The 19146-nt window shown below is 45.4% G+C and overlaps 1 protein-coding gene across 1 annotated transcript; it reads right to left on the reverse strand.

Moving 5' to 3' along the window:
• Nucleotides 1–1946: 1946 nt before the first annotated feature.
• LOC138928399 (uncharacterized) lies at nucleotides 1947–2998 on the reverse strand. The gene is made up of 4 exons (XM_070285470.1): nucleotides 2789–2998; nucleotides 2587–2730; nucleotides 2273–2527; nucleotides 1947–2186 (listed from the first exon to the last, which is right to left on the reverse strand). The coding sequence occupies exons 1-4, from the start codon at nucleotides 2996–2998 to the stop codon at nucleotides 1947–1949; spliced, it is 849 nt and encodes a 282-aa protein (XP_070141571.1).
• Nucleotides 2999–19146: the final 16148 nt, after the last annotated feature.

Consider the following 19146-nt stretch of genomic DNA (forward strand, 5'->3'; position numbering starts at 1 on the left):
TTGAATGCCCCGGATATGTCCACGAACACTCCGAGTGCATATTCCTTGTTGTGTAGGGCTCTCTCAATGGTGGCTACCAGAGAATGTAGAGCCGTCTCCACTGATTTTCCCCTGGTTGGTCAACAGTAGTCTAACTACATCGTTCCTGATGTATAAGTCCAGCAGCTTTTCCAACGGTTTGAGTAGAAATGAGGTCTGTAATCCTTGGGGCTTACATGGCTGCACTTTTCTGAAGCTTATTTGCATCGGGTACCTCAGTGTATCCTAGGAAATGCGCCTGCATTAGTACTGTTAGGGCCTCTTCGCTGTCTACTGTCCGTCGTCGCGTTTGAGCTGACTCTGTATGGTTGGCTGCTTCGATAGCAGCTTCCGGAGTCTAGCCGTTTCCGGGGAGAAGAAGTTCCTCCATGAGTTTCTCTGCGCTTTCCGTATTTTCTTCTTGTAGTCCCTAAGTAGGACTTTGTATTCCTCATTGATGATGTCATCTTTCGCCTGCTTGGCGATTTTGAAGAATTCTTTGAGTTTGCTGCGTCGGAGTGAAAGTTCCTTATTCCACCAGGGTGGCCTAGTCTTCTTGAACTTTCCCCAGTTAGTATTCCGGGTGTTCCTGAAGACTGATTGATTTGGAGAGTGTTCAAATGCGTATTGGAACCGTATTTACTTATGATCTGGGAAGGATGGTCTCTCAAGGACTCTCCATTCTGATACCAAAGTACCGTGGCCCCTTATAAGGGTTTGAGAAGGTGGGACCTACAAAGGTAGAGACATAAGGTTAGCGTGTAGACCCTTCCGTACAAGTACGGTGGTTCTATTCCTGTATACCGTTGGTGGATGGAGCAAATTGTAATTTGCGGACTTTTGTCTGGCGATGGCATTGCCTGAAGCAATCCATGGCTCCTGGACCAAAGCTATGTAGGCGGATCCCTTCTCCATGGCTATGAGGAGTTCCGCCGACACGCTATTGCTCTTATGGAGATAAAACTGCAGCACCCAAAGTTTCATGGGTACTGGGCTCACCTCCATACGACGGGTTGACTACTACGGTCAGTTCACCGTCCTCTCCTTCGTCGGACTCATCCAGCGTCATTTCCCGGTCGGCATCCACGATGGTTTCCAGACCTAGGTCCTTCTCCACCACATCTGCCTTCAGGGTGTGACCATCCTTATCCCCGGGATGGCGCTTTTTGAGGCGCAGGACTAGACTAAGACTAGCTAGATATATGTAAGTTAGATTTATGGCGGTACGATAGTTACATTTATTTCCCGTCACCAAACCGTACAAACATCACCATTGGAAGGCGTACTCACATCTCAATTGGAAGGCGAGCTCACACGGGCACACACAAACCACCACAACGACGAGAAATTTACCACGATGAAGTGGTCACATGACCATGCGCTGCATTATAGCGAGCGAGAGAGCATTCGATCGTGCTAGAAAAAAATCCCCGAAAATTGGAAAAAGCGAGCCATGCTCCCGATGCCACAAACTTCGAGAAGCCAAAGGTTTCCAAGATGTGTTTGATTGACGCTGAAGAAAATTTGCGAGCTGGAAAGGGCGTTTGCCACTACGAGTGCGGGAGTGAAATCGACGGAGCACCGGATTTCTGGCCAATAGACGCCCCCCGGGAGACCCGCCCCACCTAAAGGCGAAGAGTGAGACCCAGCCATGGAGTGACGCTAAAGAAACGGAGACCACGAGGAAGGAGACCCAGACGTCGAGTGACGCTGACAACAAGGAGACCAAGAAGATTTGGGAAACGGTTGTGCCGGCGCAGGACCAGCGGCGGAGCACCCACCTTTCCACCACGTTTTTTTTATATTCATTTATTTATTATCAACAATACAAACTCACTAACACAAAAAAAAAACAGAAAATCACCGGGCAAGGGCCCGCGATTGTGCGGTACGGCCGCAAAGCATTGCTTCGCACAACGGTAAGCCGCTCATCCAGTCTGCTCCCTCCTCGATCTCTCCAGTGCCATGAAGAATCTCATCAGCTTGGCAGCGAACTCTGCCGCCGCCTCCCATGTCCTCGGGTCCGCCAGCATCAGCGGCACCAGCGTATCCACACTGATGGCTGTACCTGCTATCGCCTCCATCTCGTCCCTTTCCTCGTCGAACCGGCGGCAGTCGAAGATGACGTGCAAGCATCCTCCGTTATCCCAGATCCGCATTCCGGGCAGCTTTCCTTCGTGTCATGGCCATACCTCTTGAGGTAGCTACGGAAGCATCCATGCCCGCTCAGCACCTGGTTCAGGTAAAGATCTACCTGCTCGTGCTTCCTCTCCATCCAGGCCTCGATGTTTGGGATCATCCTGTGAGTCCAACGCCCTTTAGACGAGGCATCCCACAGGGCCTGCCAGCTTCCGTAGCTCCTTTTCCTGGCCGCGCTTTTCAGCTCGGCCTTCGCGACCGAATCGGCTCCCTGCTGGCCGCGAAGTGCGGCACGAATGTTCGCCTTCTCGCGGATCAGCTCCCTTAGAGGGACTAGGCCGGCTAGCACCAGCACCGGATGGCACAGAGTCTATACGTGGACTCGATTCACCGCATATAGGACTTTTTTCCAGCCGCCTCAGCCCACACTGGTGGCGCATACAGCAATTGGGCGGTGATGACGCTGGTCAGCAGCCTCCTTGTGCTCTGCTTGGGTCCCCTGGTGTTTAGCAGCATCCGAGAAAGTGCTCCAACAGTCCCGCTGGCCTTCTTTTGGGCGTACTGGAGGTGTTCCTTAAAGGACACCCAGGTATTTGATGGCCCTCTGGGATTTTATCCCCGTGCCTCCGACCAGGACCTCCGCTGTTTCGATTTTTTTCCTGCTCGAAATCAAGACTGCCTCCTTCTTGTGCGCCGCTAACTCCAGGCCGGCGTTCGAGAGCCACGCCTCGATTGCTCTGATCGCACCATTCGCGTTCTCCTCCGCAGCCGCACGCTCCTTCGCGACTACTACCACAGCTATGTCGTCCGCGAAGCCAACGATCTTGGTGTCGCTGGGCATCGGGAGTCGCAGAACCCCGTGTTCCAGAGCAGGGGTTGAAGGCGTTCCTAATGTCCAGCGTGACCACCAGTCAGTACCTCTTGGAACCGCCTTCCCACCTCTTTCCCGCGATCGCAGATCCCGCCATCTCCTTCACCGCCTCGATTGCGTCCAGCGTTGACATTTTCTAAAGCCGAACTGGCTCGGCGAGAGACCTCCGGCCCTCTCGATGGCGGCATGTAGCCTTGCGGCTATTACCTTCTCGAGCACCTTCCCGTGGTGTCGGTAAGGCAGATTGGCCTATACGAGGATGGCTCTCCAGGCGGTTTGCCCGGTTTGGCCAACAGCAGAAGCTTTTGCCTCTTCCACCTCTCTGGAAAGGTACCCTCCTCGAGGCACCTTGAGTATAGGCCGACGAACTCCTTTGGGTGCAACGCGATGGCCAGCTTCAGCGCACGGTTAGGCACTGCATCCGGCCCCGCCGCCTTTTTGGGGCGTACTCTCCGTCCCATCCTAGTCACCTCTTCACTCGAAACCGCCCAGGCGTCGCTGGAATGACTCACAGCGCTGCTCTGCAGGGTCACCGGTGTTTCTGGATCTGAAGGGGCCGTGTTACCCGCTTTCAGCCCTTTAACCACCAGTCTATTGGCTCCGACCCAGGGGTCGTTTTCCCTCTTCGCGTCCCTTACGGCAATTTTGAGAGCCTTCCGTGCCTTTCTATATGCCTCGCTGCACTCGGCGACTCTGGACGAGCCTCGAGCCCGCGTCATATGACTCCGCGCGCGCAGGCAAGTGGACCGGAGGTCGGCTATCGTGTCGCTCCACCAGAACATAGGCCTCTTGTTCCTCCGAAACGCCCCTCTCAGCCGCATGCTCCTGTCGCAGGCGTATTCCACAAGTGCAGCGGTCTGGTTCGCCAACTCGTTCGCTCCGACTGATCCATCCACTGACAAGCCCTCCAGCGCGTCCGTGAATTTCTGCGTGCATAGCGTGTCCGGTCGGTATGCTTTGTTGGGTCTCAGCACGGCGCGTGGACTCTCGGACTCCCCTACCGAACAGAGGATAGCCTCGTGATCGCTCCCCGTATATGCGTCGCTGATCTCCCATTTGACATTATGGGAGATTGCAGTGCTCGCAAACGTGAGGTCAATGATTGAGGCAGCTCCCGCTCTGACAAACGTGTGCCGCTCTCCGTGGTTCAGGAGGACAACATCCGTCGAGGCGAACGCCTCTAGCATCACCCGTCCTCTGGCGTTGGTCGATGTGGATCCCCACTCCTGGGCCCAGGCATTGAAGTCGCCTCCAACTATCACGTTCGCCCTACCGCGCAAGTCGTAGCAAAGTTCGTCGAGAATCCTGCTGAACGCCTCCAACGGCAGGCTAGGCGCAAGGTAGCAACTGTACATCCAAAAGCCACCGACTTCTGCACGCACGAAGCCATCGTCTTCCCGGATGTAGGACATCCGAAGTCGCCTGTCGCCGCATAGCCAAAGGGCCGCCTTGCCAGTTCGGTCACTGGCCCACTCCGCTCCTTCCCTCTCGCTGTAGGGTTCGCTCAGAAAAGCAACATCAGCTGATACCTCGCCGACCGTCTGTTGCAGCAAATCCTGCGCCGCCCTGCAATGATTCAGGTTGAGCTGAATCAATTGCATGACATCTTTGGGGGGCCTCACCGCCAGTTCCGACCGGGCTGCTTCTGCTGCCGGATCGACCGTTGGTCTCGCTGCCGCCATCTCCCTTACCGGGGGGGTGCACCGGCTCCTTCTTGCACGTGGCTGCTCTGTGTCCTGTTTCGCCGCACCTGATGCAGCAGCCGCTCCTATCCACAAGGCTCTTACATCTGCTGGCGATATGCCCCAGTTCCAGACATCTAAAGCATCGAGGAGGGCCCTCGCGCTCACGCACTCTGCACTTCGTCCATCCTATTCGGATCTCGCCTTTTTTCCTTACCCCTCTGGCCATAGAGCAAGGCAGGCTGATCACCACTGTTTTGGAGTCTCCGTATCCGAGGCGGAAGCTTCGAACTTTAACTGCCCCTTCACTAAGCTGGTACTGTTTATTGAAGGCGTTTCAGATCTCGCTTTCCGACGTAATTGCGTCGAGGTCCTTTATTACGAAGACACAATAAGGGAATCGTATTATGTTATGTGTATTATGGTATGTGAATTATGTTGTGTATTATGGTAGGACCCTTTTAGGAAGGTCGATTGGATGGCATCTTTTTAATTTTCTTGTTCTGTCCCTTCTTGTAAGGTGTCTGGGCAAAGCATTAGGGTGGTTTTCGAGGCGTTGCGCATAGCCGATTGCCAAATCTTGGAGAATGTCTCTGACTATCGGGACCTTTAGGTTCCTCTCGATGTCCTTGTTTCTGACGTACCAGGGGACATCAGAAATTTTCCTTAGGATCTTGGATTGCGCTACCCTAATTTTGTTCAAGCGTATTTCCATATGGAACATAAAATGGCCCTGTATATGGCAACTTTATTGTGTAGAGTAAGTTTGTTCTGCGGTGAGAGGAGCCACTCCATTTTCTTAGCCTTCTGCAAGACAGTGTGCTTGACCATTGTGGTGTGGGCTTTGAAGTTGAGCGACCTGTCAAGTATGACGCCCAGGTATTTGTGCGATACTTTGTGCTCCAGTTCTGAGCCCGACATAGTGATCACGCCGCAGTATTTGGTCCTCGTTGCAAAAGTTACGTTTGCGCATTTACTGCTGTTGACACCTATGTTACATTCCTTGGTCCAGTTTTCTAAGGTGTCAATGTAACTCTGTAGAGCTCGCCAAGCTGTATGTATACAAGGGCTTCTTGTCAGCACTGCAGTGTCATCGGCAAACGTTGCAATAAGTGCGTCGTCTTCATCAATCCCTGCTATCGTGTTAGCGGTTGGCATATCTGCTGTGAATGGCGTGTAATGTATTGGGCCAAGCACGCTTCCTTGTGGGACGCCTGCGCATATTGGACGCCAAAAATAAAGAATCATTTATTTAAAAAATCCTCGACGTCAACAACTAATACAAAAAGAAGTGTTGAAATTAGTGTCAATTTTCCTATTTATCAGCGTATTTAAAAAGAGTGTATGAATAAAAGAATGTAAGCGAGAGAACTGTTATGCATATGTTATTGTGAGTCGAGTCAAGAAAGCGAGCATGAACACATCGCCACGCAAAGTCGTGATCAATAAACAGCATTAACAATTTAAACTTGAAATTATTGCTTCGCCTTTTATTTTATATTTGGATCGGCGGGATTCTCCCCTCATCACGAAGAAACAGCTCATAAGTCTGCTACATCAACATCTCTACGCCAACATCTCTACGCCCACATCGCATCTGTATCTGAAGAAATACCGAAAACATCAGATAAGCTAAACATTTTTCTTTAAATTTATACTAGTGACGACGCGACTGGCCGTCATAGCCTTGTAAATTTTGTAAATTGAGTAGATCTTAGATTAAGCTTAGAATTAGGCGTAAAATTAAGCTAAACTCACACACACACCCATATAGGTACACAACATACCAGTTAACGTCGAGGTTGTTTTTCTGACCGCGCTCCGTCTGATAATCCTTTCTTTGGTCGGTGATGGTGTGTATTTAGCCTGAAAATTAGCCAAAAGTGTAGTGCGAGACTCCTTGTACCCTGGTACGTACCTGGTACTGCTCCTGGATCGGCCCCTGCAGTCTTCCCCGGTTGCCAAACCAACCTGAGCACTTGATCCACAGGAGGGATCACACCTCACACCTTCCACAAGCCGCTTTTGCCCGCGTTTTCTTTCCTAAATGTAAACACAGCTAATCGCTCTATGAACCCAGTGTTGTTAAACGTCAGTGGAGGAGCTTCTTACAGCCGCGCTTAACAGCACAAGCATTTCCATTGTCGGAAAACGCGCGTCCACAGTAGAACATGTTGGCCGAGCCGCTCGTCGAGCAAAAATTTCATTTGCCACCAACTAGTGTCAACATGCTTCCAAACATCATTTGCTGGGAAATCTTTGAGAAGTGAACATGGCAACGGACGACTCATATATCTTTTGAAAAAAATAAGATAATACAATAATTTAAACGCCATTTGACAGCAAATTGTTGTAAAATTTACATATATATTGGAAAATATGCCACGCCCACTCATTCCCTTTTTTTTTCAATGAAAACAATTTTTTTTTAATATTTTTTATTTAAGTTTTTATCTTTATTTTTATGTATTTGCTCAAATAAAAATAATTTAAAAAAAAGCAAAAAAAATCATGGCGATAGATAATATATTTTTTGGCAATTAATATTTGCTTCGAAAAGAAAAAAAGAAAGAGGAAGTGCCAAAACGGAAGCACAATATGTGGATGAAAGAGTGGTGGCCTTGCATGAGGATCTCATCTATACCCTTTTTAGGGTATAGCCGCTGCTCCTTGCTTAGCTCCCTGAACATGACAGCATAAATGTCAGCTTCGTCCCTTGGTTTCTTGGCGTTCATGTTGTCCAAATGAGCAACTGCCTTCTGCAGGAACGCGGATCCTTTTTGTGTGCCACAAAGATTGCTCATTTTGCAAGCAATAAATAAATTCTTGCATAAATTGTTTTGACATTTTACAGCTCCGGTACTATGTGTTGTCGCTACAAACTTTTGCTTCAAATGATGTCCGTGCCAACGTGGCCATCCATTGTCGAGCATGTTGTTGCGAACACAAGCTAGATAGAATGATTTCTATTTCGTTCGAGCGGCTCGACAAACACGAAATTTGTACGCGAGCACTACCACTAACGATGAAAATTTCGTCGAGCTCAACATGCTCGGCCAACATGTTCTACTGTGGATGGGCCCCTTAAGCGTTCCCGCCTTACTATCTTAACAAAAAAACAAGAAAGGAAGCTAACTTCGGCACGCCGAAGTTTGTATACCCTTGCAGATTGGTTTTGATGTTTATATTATAGATTTAAATGATGAAAACACTCACAAAACAGAGTTTCATTACATTTTACCTATACCTATTATGTTTACAGTTTGACAGTTCCCGTTTTACATTCCCAGCTTTACATATTTTATACATTTACCGATCGGTTTATATGGCAGCTATATGATATAGTTGCCCGATTTTTATGAAATTTATACCAAAATTCTAGAATAATAAAAAAAGCTTATATCTCAGAGTAGATAAAAATACGTTGAAAAACAACGAAGCTATAATTTTTTTCCTATTAATTTCCCTACTGTTCCTATGGAATCTATATCATAAAGTCGTCCGATTTTCATAAAATTTTTACCAAAATTCTGAAATAATATAAAATGGCCATATCTAAAAAATGGTGCAAAAATGTTGAAAAACAGCAAAGTTATAATTTTTTTTCTAAAAATTTATCGAACATTTGTATGGCAGCTATATGATATAGTCGTCCGATTTGGCCCGTTCCGACATATATAGCAGTGAGAGTATATAGAAGACTATATGCAAAGTTTCATTGAGATAGCTTAAAAACTGAGGGACTAATTTGCGTAGAAACAGACAGACGGACAGACGGACAGACAGACAGACAGACGGACAGACAGACGGACAGACGGACAGACGGACAGACGGACATGGCTAGATCGACTCGGCTGTTGATGCTGATCAAGAATATATATACTTTATAGGGTCGGAAACGTCTCCTTCACTGCGTTGCAAACTTCTGACTAAAATTATAATACCCTGCAAGGGTATAAAAACGTAAGCGCACATAAATTTGTTTACTTAATTTAATAAACAAAGTCTTTTTCCCTGAGGCCGTACACGGCTGCGCAGTCGGCTGGCGGGAAAAGGTCACGGAGCCGACTAAAATCCGATCCCCCGCGCAAGCAGTGTCCCGAGCAAGGGACGTCGGGCACCGAGAGGGGGCGGTATAACCGCCGTCGTAAAGCCAAGGGAAAATCCTTGGCCAGCATGGGAGCCCTGCGCAGACCGACAAGCCAGCCATGGAGAAGGATGTTTTTTGTATTCAATATAATTTATTTATTATTTACAACTATAGTATATAGTGTGCAATTTTATCTTGTGACGACACGGCTGGTCGCCACAAACTTAAAATATATATAAATATGTAAATAACCCTACAATTTAAGCCTAGACTTAATTATGTACATATCATCCCTAAAATTAAGACTAAAAACTAAGCACACACATTCACACACACACACACGCACACCTGGCATGAAGCCATACACACACACACTCACACATACATCACCCGGCATGAAGCCAACGGCATGAAGCCAAATAAACCCCACGAAGGGAAGTTCACCACAAGCTTTGAAGTTACGCGCGCAAGTGGCAACGCTGTCGGCGATAGTGTCAGCATCTGGCAACGCCAAGATCGATCGCGGCAGCGCTGCCGGCAGGAATTAGGTCATGGCCACACTCAGGAATTAGGTCAATTTTAATTACCGAAAAATTCTCGAGATCACCAGTCGCGTCGCTCCGAAAAGTCTTAAAAGTGCGTGTGAATACCGCGTGTCCGCGTCGGGGAAAACATCCTGCAGGACCTTCGACATCCGCTTCGGATCGTAGGTGAGCATGGCCGCCGGCCATTAAGTCTACATATATTGGGAAACTCGCCCCACACCCGCGGCCAGGACGATTTTTTTTTATCAATAAAACTATCAATTAGAAACATGTGCCCAAATCAAATTGTGCGTTTTCCCTGTCCTCGTTCGCGGGCCGGCGCCCCTCGCCGGCAGTGACCAATTCCCCTCCCGCTTTCCCCGTAGCATCGGAGTAATTCCGGGTGCGGGCGACGGGAACAGGAGTCCGTGGCTGCTGGATTTCTTCCGAGCCCGGACTTGCAGCGAGGCCGCCGGTTCCCCTTTTCCCTTGCCCATCAGAGAGCCATCCCGCCGCTGGATTTTTCCGGGCGAGGATCTGGGGTTGGTCGCTGGATATTTTTCCGAACCAACTGTCCCGCTGCTGGATTCTTCCGAGCGTGGACGCACGCATCGGCTGCTGGATCTCTCCGAGCCTTTGTCCTGTCCCAACGGACGCCGCGCTGCTGGATCCTTCCGAGCGTGGGCGTGGGCGTGGCTGCTGGATCATTCCGAGCCCTCTGAACAATCGTGCCGCTGGATTCTTCCGGGTGAGGAGTTGGGGCTGGCTGCTGGATTTTCTCCGAGCCAGTGGTCCCGCTGCTGGATTCTTCCGAGCGTGGACACAGGCCTTGGCTGCTGGATTCCTCCGAGCCTTTGCCCTGCCCCGAAGGCGCCCCGCTGCTGGATCACTCCGAGCGTGGGCGTGGGCGTGGCCGCTGGATAATTCCGGGCCGCTCGTCTCGCCGCTGGAAAATTCCGGGCGCTGACGCGGGCTTGACCGCTGGATTATTCCGGGTCGCCCGGTTTTCCCTGGCCAAATAATCCCGTACAAATATTTACTTCCCCATTTTCCCCGCTAGCTGGCCAGAAAATTATCGGCGCTTCTCCGTTCTGGGTGTCTCACAAATTATAAATTTTGTGAGGGGACTCTGGGCCGCTGAGGATCACCCCGGCCGCCCAGACGCTTCTTTACATGGCGCCCGAACAGGGACAGCCCAGGACGGAAAAGTTGGTCATCTTGGCGGATTAAAGCCCCGCCAGCCGGTATTTTTTGGTCAGAAAAAAAATAGAATAATATATATACATGGAAAAAATAGTAATATATGTACAATTTCGTCAAGAAGATAATTGCTCGCAGCTGCCACCAGCCATCTATTGATAAGATTGCATCTGGACGCTGCCCATCTACCTAAATAAACTCGGGAAACTCGCGATAACCGGGTCACGCAGGTCCGCGCACACATGTGTGATTACGGGTCATAAACAAGAATCCCGCGATCGGTCACGTTCTTCACACCATTTGCATGCAGACGTCACAGGAATTAGTTATCTAAGTAGTTCCCATGGCTGTATCCAGCTGTTTATGTTTTTATAGGATAAACCCATGTAACCCAAAAGTAGACCTAAGTAAATACCCTTTGACCCGAAAACATGTATATAAACCCCATGCAGTATCCAATAAAATCAGTACGAAAAGAACTCTTTGCGTATTCACTTCTCCGCAGCCCAATTTGTATTGTACTTATTGCGGCGACCATTGCCACTGGTACTGAACCTGAGGCACGCAACTAAAACCACTTCAGCATTAGGATTTATTCTGAATCCGCACATTTGGTGACCCCGACTTCGAACCGCATTCTGTTCGACAAGTTGATTTAAAGTTCTTTTAAATCAATTAAAGAAATCACGTTAGTGATTAAGTGGTCACATTTGGTGACCCCCGACTTCGAACCGCATTCTGTTCGACAAGTTGATTTAAAGTTCTTTTAAATCAATTAAAGAAATCACGTTAGTGATTAAGTGGTCACATTTGGTGACCCCCGACTTCGAACCGCATTTTGTTCGACAGTTGATTAAAAAAAAAAAAAAAAATTTTTTTTCAAGTCAACTGAAGCAATCACGTTAGTGATTAATTGGTCAACAAGGCGACCAATCAGCATTTAAACAGAAGTTCACTTGGCGAACTCTGGTGCTAACTGCTATCAACTTGGCGATAGACAGTCAAAAAAAATAAAAAGAAGCAATAAAGGTCAACAAGGCGACCTGAAATAACTCAAAGCACAGATTTGGTCAACTCGGCGAACCAATCTGCAATTTCTACGTGATTACGATACTTTTACTAATATTAATAAACCACGGTGTGAGTCGAGGCACATCATAACAAAATACCTCTTAAGGTTTATTTAATAAAGTAAAATGGCATCGTCAAATATCACCACGTTATTGGATGAACAGCAGGCGCTGGGCGAGCGCATTCAATCTCTAATAAGGAACTTCAAGAAGGATTCCGACAGCAGGAAAACCAAACCTGCTTATTATACGGAGCGTTTGGCAAATCTGAAGGGACTCTGGACAAATTTTGCCAGCAGAGATGCCAAAATACGAGCCATTTTAAAAGGAGAATCAAGCAGCCATCATTATTTTATAAATAATTATTTTATCGAAATAAAAAATTTAGTAGTTGAATACCAAAATATATTCAACACTAAGCTCGCAGCATTAAAAACTGAGACAGAGTCAATTGCATCTACGGAAGAGGATCTAGAAATTGAGTCCATGTTTCGCGAGCAAAGGGCGCTGATCGACAGCTTGGAGCGCATCATGAGCAAAGTAACGCTCGACACATGCCAACATTTTGAGGCAATTATTTTTGAGTATTGGAATGAAATTAAAAACATTCATGTCCAAATACACAAAAAATTTCAAAATCCTAAGGAATTGGGATATGACGATTCCCGATATTTAATGGCCGAAGATGCCATTGTGTCCTTCCAAGTGACATTTGGAGGAGTAAGGAAAGCTGCGTCGGTAGCCAGTCCCCCTACGGCGGCTGCATTACCGTTGCCAAAGGTAACAATTCCCAAATTTGATGGAAATTACCTACAATGGCAACAATTTCATGACTTATTCAAGAAAATGATTCATGAATCAACAATACCCACAATTCAAAAAATGTGTTATTTAAAAACTAATTTAATTGGAGAGGCGGAACGTTTAATTCGTCACTTGTCGCTTACAGAAAGCAATTATGCGACAGCCTGGAAAATGTTGCAAGAACGATATAGCAACAAAAGAGTGCTATGCAACACTCTTATCCAAAAATTGTTAGATGTCGCACCCATATCTAATGATGCAAAAGGAATAAAGGCACTGCATGATAATATAAAAGAAACATTATCTGCATTAAATAATGTTGCAATTAAAACGGATAATTGGGATCCAATCCTTTTACACTTATTAACAAAGAAATTGGATCGCCAAACACACTTGCTGTATGAGCAGTCAATTCCAGATACAAGGAATTTACAATCAATACAGGAATTTTTGGAATTCTTGGAGCAAAGATTTCTCACGCTGGAGGCAATATCCGGTGAGAAAATCAAAAAGGCGAGCACGTGTGCTGCAGGAGCAGAAGCACAATTTAATTGCTTCTTTTGCAAAAAGCCAAATCATAGCATTTTTAAATGTAATGATTTTTTAAAAAAGACTCCAGCAGAGCGACTTAGCTGGACGCAAAAGAACAAATTATGTGTTAAATGTCTGAGTGCAAATCATACCTCCAAAACATGCACAAGGAGGAATTGCTTTACATGCAACAAAGGACATAATACACTACTGCACCTAAAAAAGGTTGCTGACAACCAAGAGACCATTACTGCAGCATCAGTAAATGGCATACAAGAAAGCTACGTCCTCCTAGCCACGGCAAGAGTCATCGTCGTAGGCAACAATGGACAAATGGCTGAATTCAGAGCACTATTAGACTCTGGATCCCAGATAAATGCAATTTCTGAGAGAGCAATTCAGAAATTGTCATTGAAAACCACGAACTCTATGCTTAAAATAAACGGCATAGGTGGAAAGGCACACACGTCAAGCTCCAGAGTCAATGTAGAGATAAAGTCAAAATATGGAAACTTTGTCTCAAGACTGGAAGCGATGGTAATGCCTCACATTGTTGCTGATCAGCCGACATATCCAATCTCGACGGAAAATTGGAAAATTCCGAACATCACATTGGCTGACCCTAATTTCGGAAGTCCAGGAAAAATAGACTTGCTGATTGGAGCAGAGCATTATTTTGAAATAATGCTATCAGAAAACCTACACCTTCACAAGGGACTACCGCGACTACAAAATACCAAGCTTGGCTGGATTGTAGCTGGAAAAATATTAAATGAAAAAAGAACATCGTCCGTGTGTGCAGTTCTCACGGAGGCAGAGAAAGTAGATGAGCAACTAGAAAAGTTCTGGGAGCTTGACAACTTTCAACCCGAAAAGAAGTGTTATTCACCAGTTGAAAGGCAATGTGAAGCCCACTTCCTAGAAAATATTCAGCGAGCACAAGACTCAAGATTCATCGTCCAGTTACCATTTCTGGAGCATACATCAGCCCTGGGGGTGAGTCGTGACATTGCCACGCGACGATTTCTATCCCTAGAAAAAAGGCTGCAGAGAGATCATGTGATCAAAGAAGGCTATATAAACTTCATGAAGGAATATGAAGAGCTTGGACACATGAAAGAAGTTCCTTTGGTAAATTTACCAAGGGCACACTATTTCATCCCACATCATTGTGTGTTGAAACCAGATAGTCACACAACAAAATTACGTGTGGTTTTCGACGCATCAGCAGTGACATCCTCTGGAAAGTCGTGCAAAATTCATTAATGTCTATATTGTTACGCTTTAGAATACACAAATATGTATTCACTGCCGACATTGAGAAGATGTACAGGCAAATTTGGATTAATCCAAAAGATCAACACTATCAAATGATAGTATGGAGAAATAGCCCATCGGAAACTCTAAAATATTACCGTCTGAAAACGGTGACATATGGCACAAAATCAGCACCATATTTAGCAACGAAGTGCTTAGAACATTTGGCAACTAAACAAATGCAGCATTATCCGGTTGGATCTCATGCACTTAAAAATGATTTCTACGTGGATGATTGCATCACTGGAGCAAACACAATGCCCGAAGCCCTGCAGATAAGAACTGAGCTAAACAAAATTTTGCTAAGTTCTGGGTTTAAATTACGGAAATGGTGCGTAAACAGTAATCAACTACTACAGGGATTAAACAAAGATGACATAATCCCTGAAGTTCAGTTGGAAGATACTGCGTATGAAGATTGCAGTGTCAAAACTCTTGGAATCATTTGGAATCCCAAGATCGACAAACTTTGCGGCAAAACACAAGTTGCCACAAACTCCAAAATAACGAGACGCGATGTAGTCTCAGAAATATTTAAAATATTTGATCCTCTTGGACCGGAACATCTACAGAAGCAATGGATTGCATTCCGAGAAAGCTTACAGGCTTTGAATGAAATAAAAATTTCACGACATGTCTTCGAAGGGAAGACACCAACGACGAAGGAAATACACACATTTGTAGACGCTTCGGAAAATGCATATGCAGCAGCAGTATATCTTCGAGCAGTTCACAAGGATAAGAGGGTAACGGTCCAACTACTATGTGCAAAATTGCATTTGGCACCAATAAACACAATAACCCTTCCTCGATTGGAATTAAAGGCTGCAGTGCTTAGGGCGCAGTTAACTTCCACGGTAAAGGAACAGTTGTCCATGCAAGCAGTTCCTACATATTTCTGGGCAGACTCCGAAATTGTGCTTTCCTGGATAAATAGCCCGACCACAATAAAGGACAAATTTGTGGCAACTAGAATTACGACGATTCAGGAAGCATCGTTACAAAAGGAATGGAGACATGTCCCATCAGAACAGAACGCCGCGGATGTTGCATCAAGAGGAATATGTGGATCCAAATTCGCAAATCACAGTCTTTGGTTTTATGGGCCACTCTTTCTGTATGGACCAGCGTCAAAATGGCCAGCACCGTTTATTGCATCTAAACTTGAGCGCATAGCCAAAACTGCAGAAACATGTTTAGGAGCAGTTAAAGAAGATATCAGTCTGATATACAATATTAATCACGGAAATTCATTTTCCAAGCTACTACGGATAGTAGCTTATATCCTGCGGTGGAAAAGAAAACCACTAGTTGCAGGAGAAACAATAAACGTTGAAGAACTTGAACGAGCAAGGAAATTAGTTCTTTGCAGCATCCAGCAGAAGCATTTCATCGCAGAGTTCAAAAGTTTGAAGAAGTCTCGCGATGTCGAAAAGAGCAGCAACATAAGCTCTCTCACACCGTTTATAGACCAGGACAATCTCATCCGAGTTGGCGGAAGGTTGGAAGCAGCTGCATTATCATATGATGCTAAGCACCCAATACTGCTTCCATACAATAACCCAATTGTCAAGCTTATCTTTGAAAAAGTGCACAAGGATAATATGCACTGTGGAGCCCAAGCATTAGTGGCCACTTCACGACAAAGATATTGGGCTATAAAGGCAAAAACAATTGCCCGAAATGTTGTACTCAGCTGTGTAAAATGTACAAGAGCCAAACCAAAATTGATGGAACAAATCATGGGACATTTACCACCATTAAGAGTAACGCAAGCAAGGCCGTTCCTTAATGCCGGCGTTGATTATTGTGGACCCTTTAAAATCCACTATAAAATTCGTGGAAAGAAACCACATACAGCATACATTGCCATATTTTGCTGTTTCGCCACTAAAGCAGTCCATCTGGAGCTAGTAAGCGATCTTACAACGGAGGCATTCTTGGGAGCACTGCGTCGGTTTATAAGTCGACGTGGAAGATGTCAAACGCTGCACTGCGATAATGCAACCAATTTTGTTGGAGCTAGGAATAAGCTTCAAGAGCTGGAAGATGCCATCTTTTCGGAGACAGCCAGAAAGGCTATTATTGAGAGTTGCTCTAACAAAGGAGTCAACTTTAAATTTATCCCGCCAAGAGCACCTCATTTTGGAGGATTATGGGAAGCTGCTGTAAAATCAGCTAAGCATTTGCTGCTGAAAAATGTCACCACAGCGAATCTAACATATGAAGAGTTGGAAACAGTCATAGTAGAGATTGAAGCAATCTTAAACTCTCGGCCGCTAGTTCCAATGTCATCGGATCCAAATGACTTGACTGCAATTACTCCCGGTCATTTTCTTATTGGAGAACCACTAACCGCTCAAGCTGACAGCGAGCCTTCTCAGCAACCACAGTCATTGGGACAAAGATGGCAAGCTGTATCCAAGTTAAAGCATGCCTTTTGGAGTCAATGGTCAACCGACTATCTTCAACAATTGCAACAAAGGCAAAAATGGAGGCGATCATCAGCAAACATAAAGGAAGGAGCTTTGGTGTTGATCAAAGAAGACAACACACCAGTACTCCAATGGCCAATGGGACGAGTTGTCAAGATATTTCATGGAAAGGACAATTTTGTCAGAGTAGTAGAGGTAAAAACAGCAAAAGGATACTTCAAGCGTGATATCCAACACATAGCACCGCTGTTTCCGGAAGAAGAACCAGTACACAAACACCCTGTATCCGAAGAATCCGACGACAACAGCGTTGATGAACATGCATCGAAGAGGAAAAAGACATCAACTATGTCTACAGTGGCAATGACATTGATAGTAATGCTTCTAGTGTTACCATTAACTGTGGCACAATCCATTAACGTGACACAGTTTATGTCAAGGCCTGGAATTTTCTTCGAAAAAATTGGAAAGGGCCAACTTGCCACCACGGATTGGTCCATCGTTGTATATTACAATTTGAATCCCTACTGGCATGATATGAACACATTCTCAATGGGAGTTACGAAGGTTGGCCACGTATGTCCACAATTTCCATATAAGGAAGCATGTACGAGTATGTATCATCATTTGAAACATCTGGAGGAGGACCTGCAAGCTGAAAATATGCTACTAGCAAGAACTAGAAAACAAAGAGCCCCACTCGACATCGTTGGAAATATAGCAAGTAGTCTTTTTGGTGTATTGGATTCAACATATGCCAAAGACATGGCTAGCACAATAAATAAGGTTAAATATAATGAGGAACACTTATTAACCTTATTAAAGAATCAAACGTCCTTAATAGATTCAACAATTAATGTCATAAAGAGAGACGAAATTTCGAACGCTAAGCGACTTAAGTTGATTGAGGACTACATTGCTGACACAAGAAATGCCAGTAATCTATTTGATAAATGGTCGTGGTATACGTCACTGTCGACTCAGCTTGCGATGATGGCGTCAAATCTTCAACGTGTACAATCGGAAATAATTAATATATTAACCGATGTTCGTCACAACAAAATCAGCCCAATGTTGATATCACCACGACAGCTTAAGGAACAACTGGAGCAAATACGAAGACACTTAAAGACTGGACAAATTCTTCCAGTGTCGCCAAATAACATCCTCATGGCATACCAGATGATGAAAGGAGAAGGAGCTATTGTGGATGATCACGTCATTATTAAAGTCAAGTTTCCGTTGATTTCGTCACAAGTTTTAGACATCTACAAACTGACTCCCATTCCATTCATATCTCAGGAAGGGATCCAGTCAATTGAAACACGAGCACCGTTTCTGGCCATCAACAGTCATCATGATGAGTTTGTAGAAATGTCTGAGGCGGACTTTAAGACTTGCCAAGAACGGGCTAAGAATGATTTCATCTGCTACAATAAGCAAGCGATGTTCTCTTCAGAGACAAGTTGTGAGATGAAATTGTTTCACAATAAAACAGATGCTTCTTGCAAACTAATAACTACAAAAAGAGCATTTTTATGGCTTGGAACGTATGCCGAAAATCAATGGATCTTTGCTACAAATTCATGCTTAAAGCTATCTGCTGTGTGTGTAGATGGTGCATCTGATATAGAATTACAAGGCTCTGGATGGTTAACTGCCAGACCTGGATGTACGATTCGAAATACATTAATGACAATCACTACACGAGAAGCCACAGAAACTAAACTTCAAGCATCATATGCTCGTTTTGGAGACATCGACTTAACAGAAACTGTGACAAAGAGCGAATTCCATCGATGTAAAGACTCTAAATGTCAATGAGCTGCTACAAAGGAAAATGGAACTGTTCCCGAAAGACACATTCAGGCTACCACATAGTCTTGCACCTATTGAGCATCATCATATCGCCATTTATGTTGGACTAATATTCGTGATGATTATTAGCATCATTCATTTCGTTAAAAAATGGCAAATAACTCACCAAAATCAACAAGGCCATACCACGTCTGCAACTATGGCTACTCTCGCAACTCAACCGTTTACAGTCAACATTGATGATTGTTGAACATCCGTTCAACGGGCGGAAGAATGTACAATTTCGTCAAGAAGATAATTGCTCGCAGCTGCCACCAGCCATCTATTGATAAGATTGCATCTGGACGCTGCCCATCTACCTAAATAAACTCGGGAAACTCGCGATACCCGGGTCACGCAGGTCCGCGCACACATGTGTGATTACGGGTCATAAACAAGAATCCCGCGATCGGTCACGTTCTTCACACCATTTGCATGCAGACGTCACAGGAATTAGTTATCTAAGTAGTTCCCATGGCTGTATCCAGCTGTTTATGTTTTTATAGGATAAACCCATGTAACCCAAAAGTAGACCTAAGTAAATACCCTTTGACCCGAAAACATGTATATAAACCCCATGCAGTATCCAATAAAATCAGTACGAAAAG

The sequence above is a fragment of the Drosophila kikkawai genome, chromosome 3L (genome assembly GCF_030179895.1).
Source record: "Drosophila kikkawai strain 14028-0561.14 chromosome 3L, DkikHiC1v2, whole genome shotgun sequence".
In the NCBI taxonomy this organism is placed as follows: Eukaryota; Metazoa; Arthropoda; class Insecta; order Diptera; family Drosophilidae; genus Drosophila; species Drosophila kikkawai.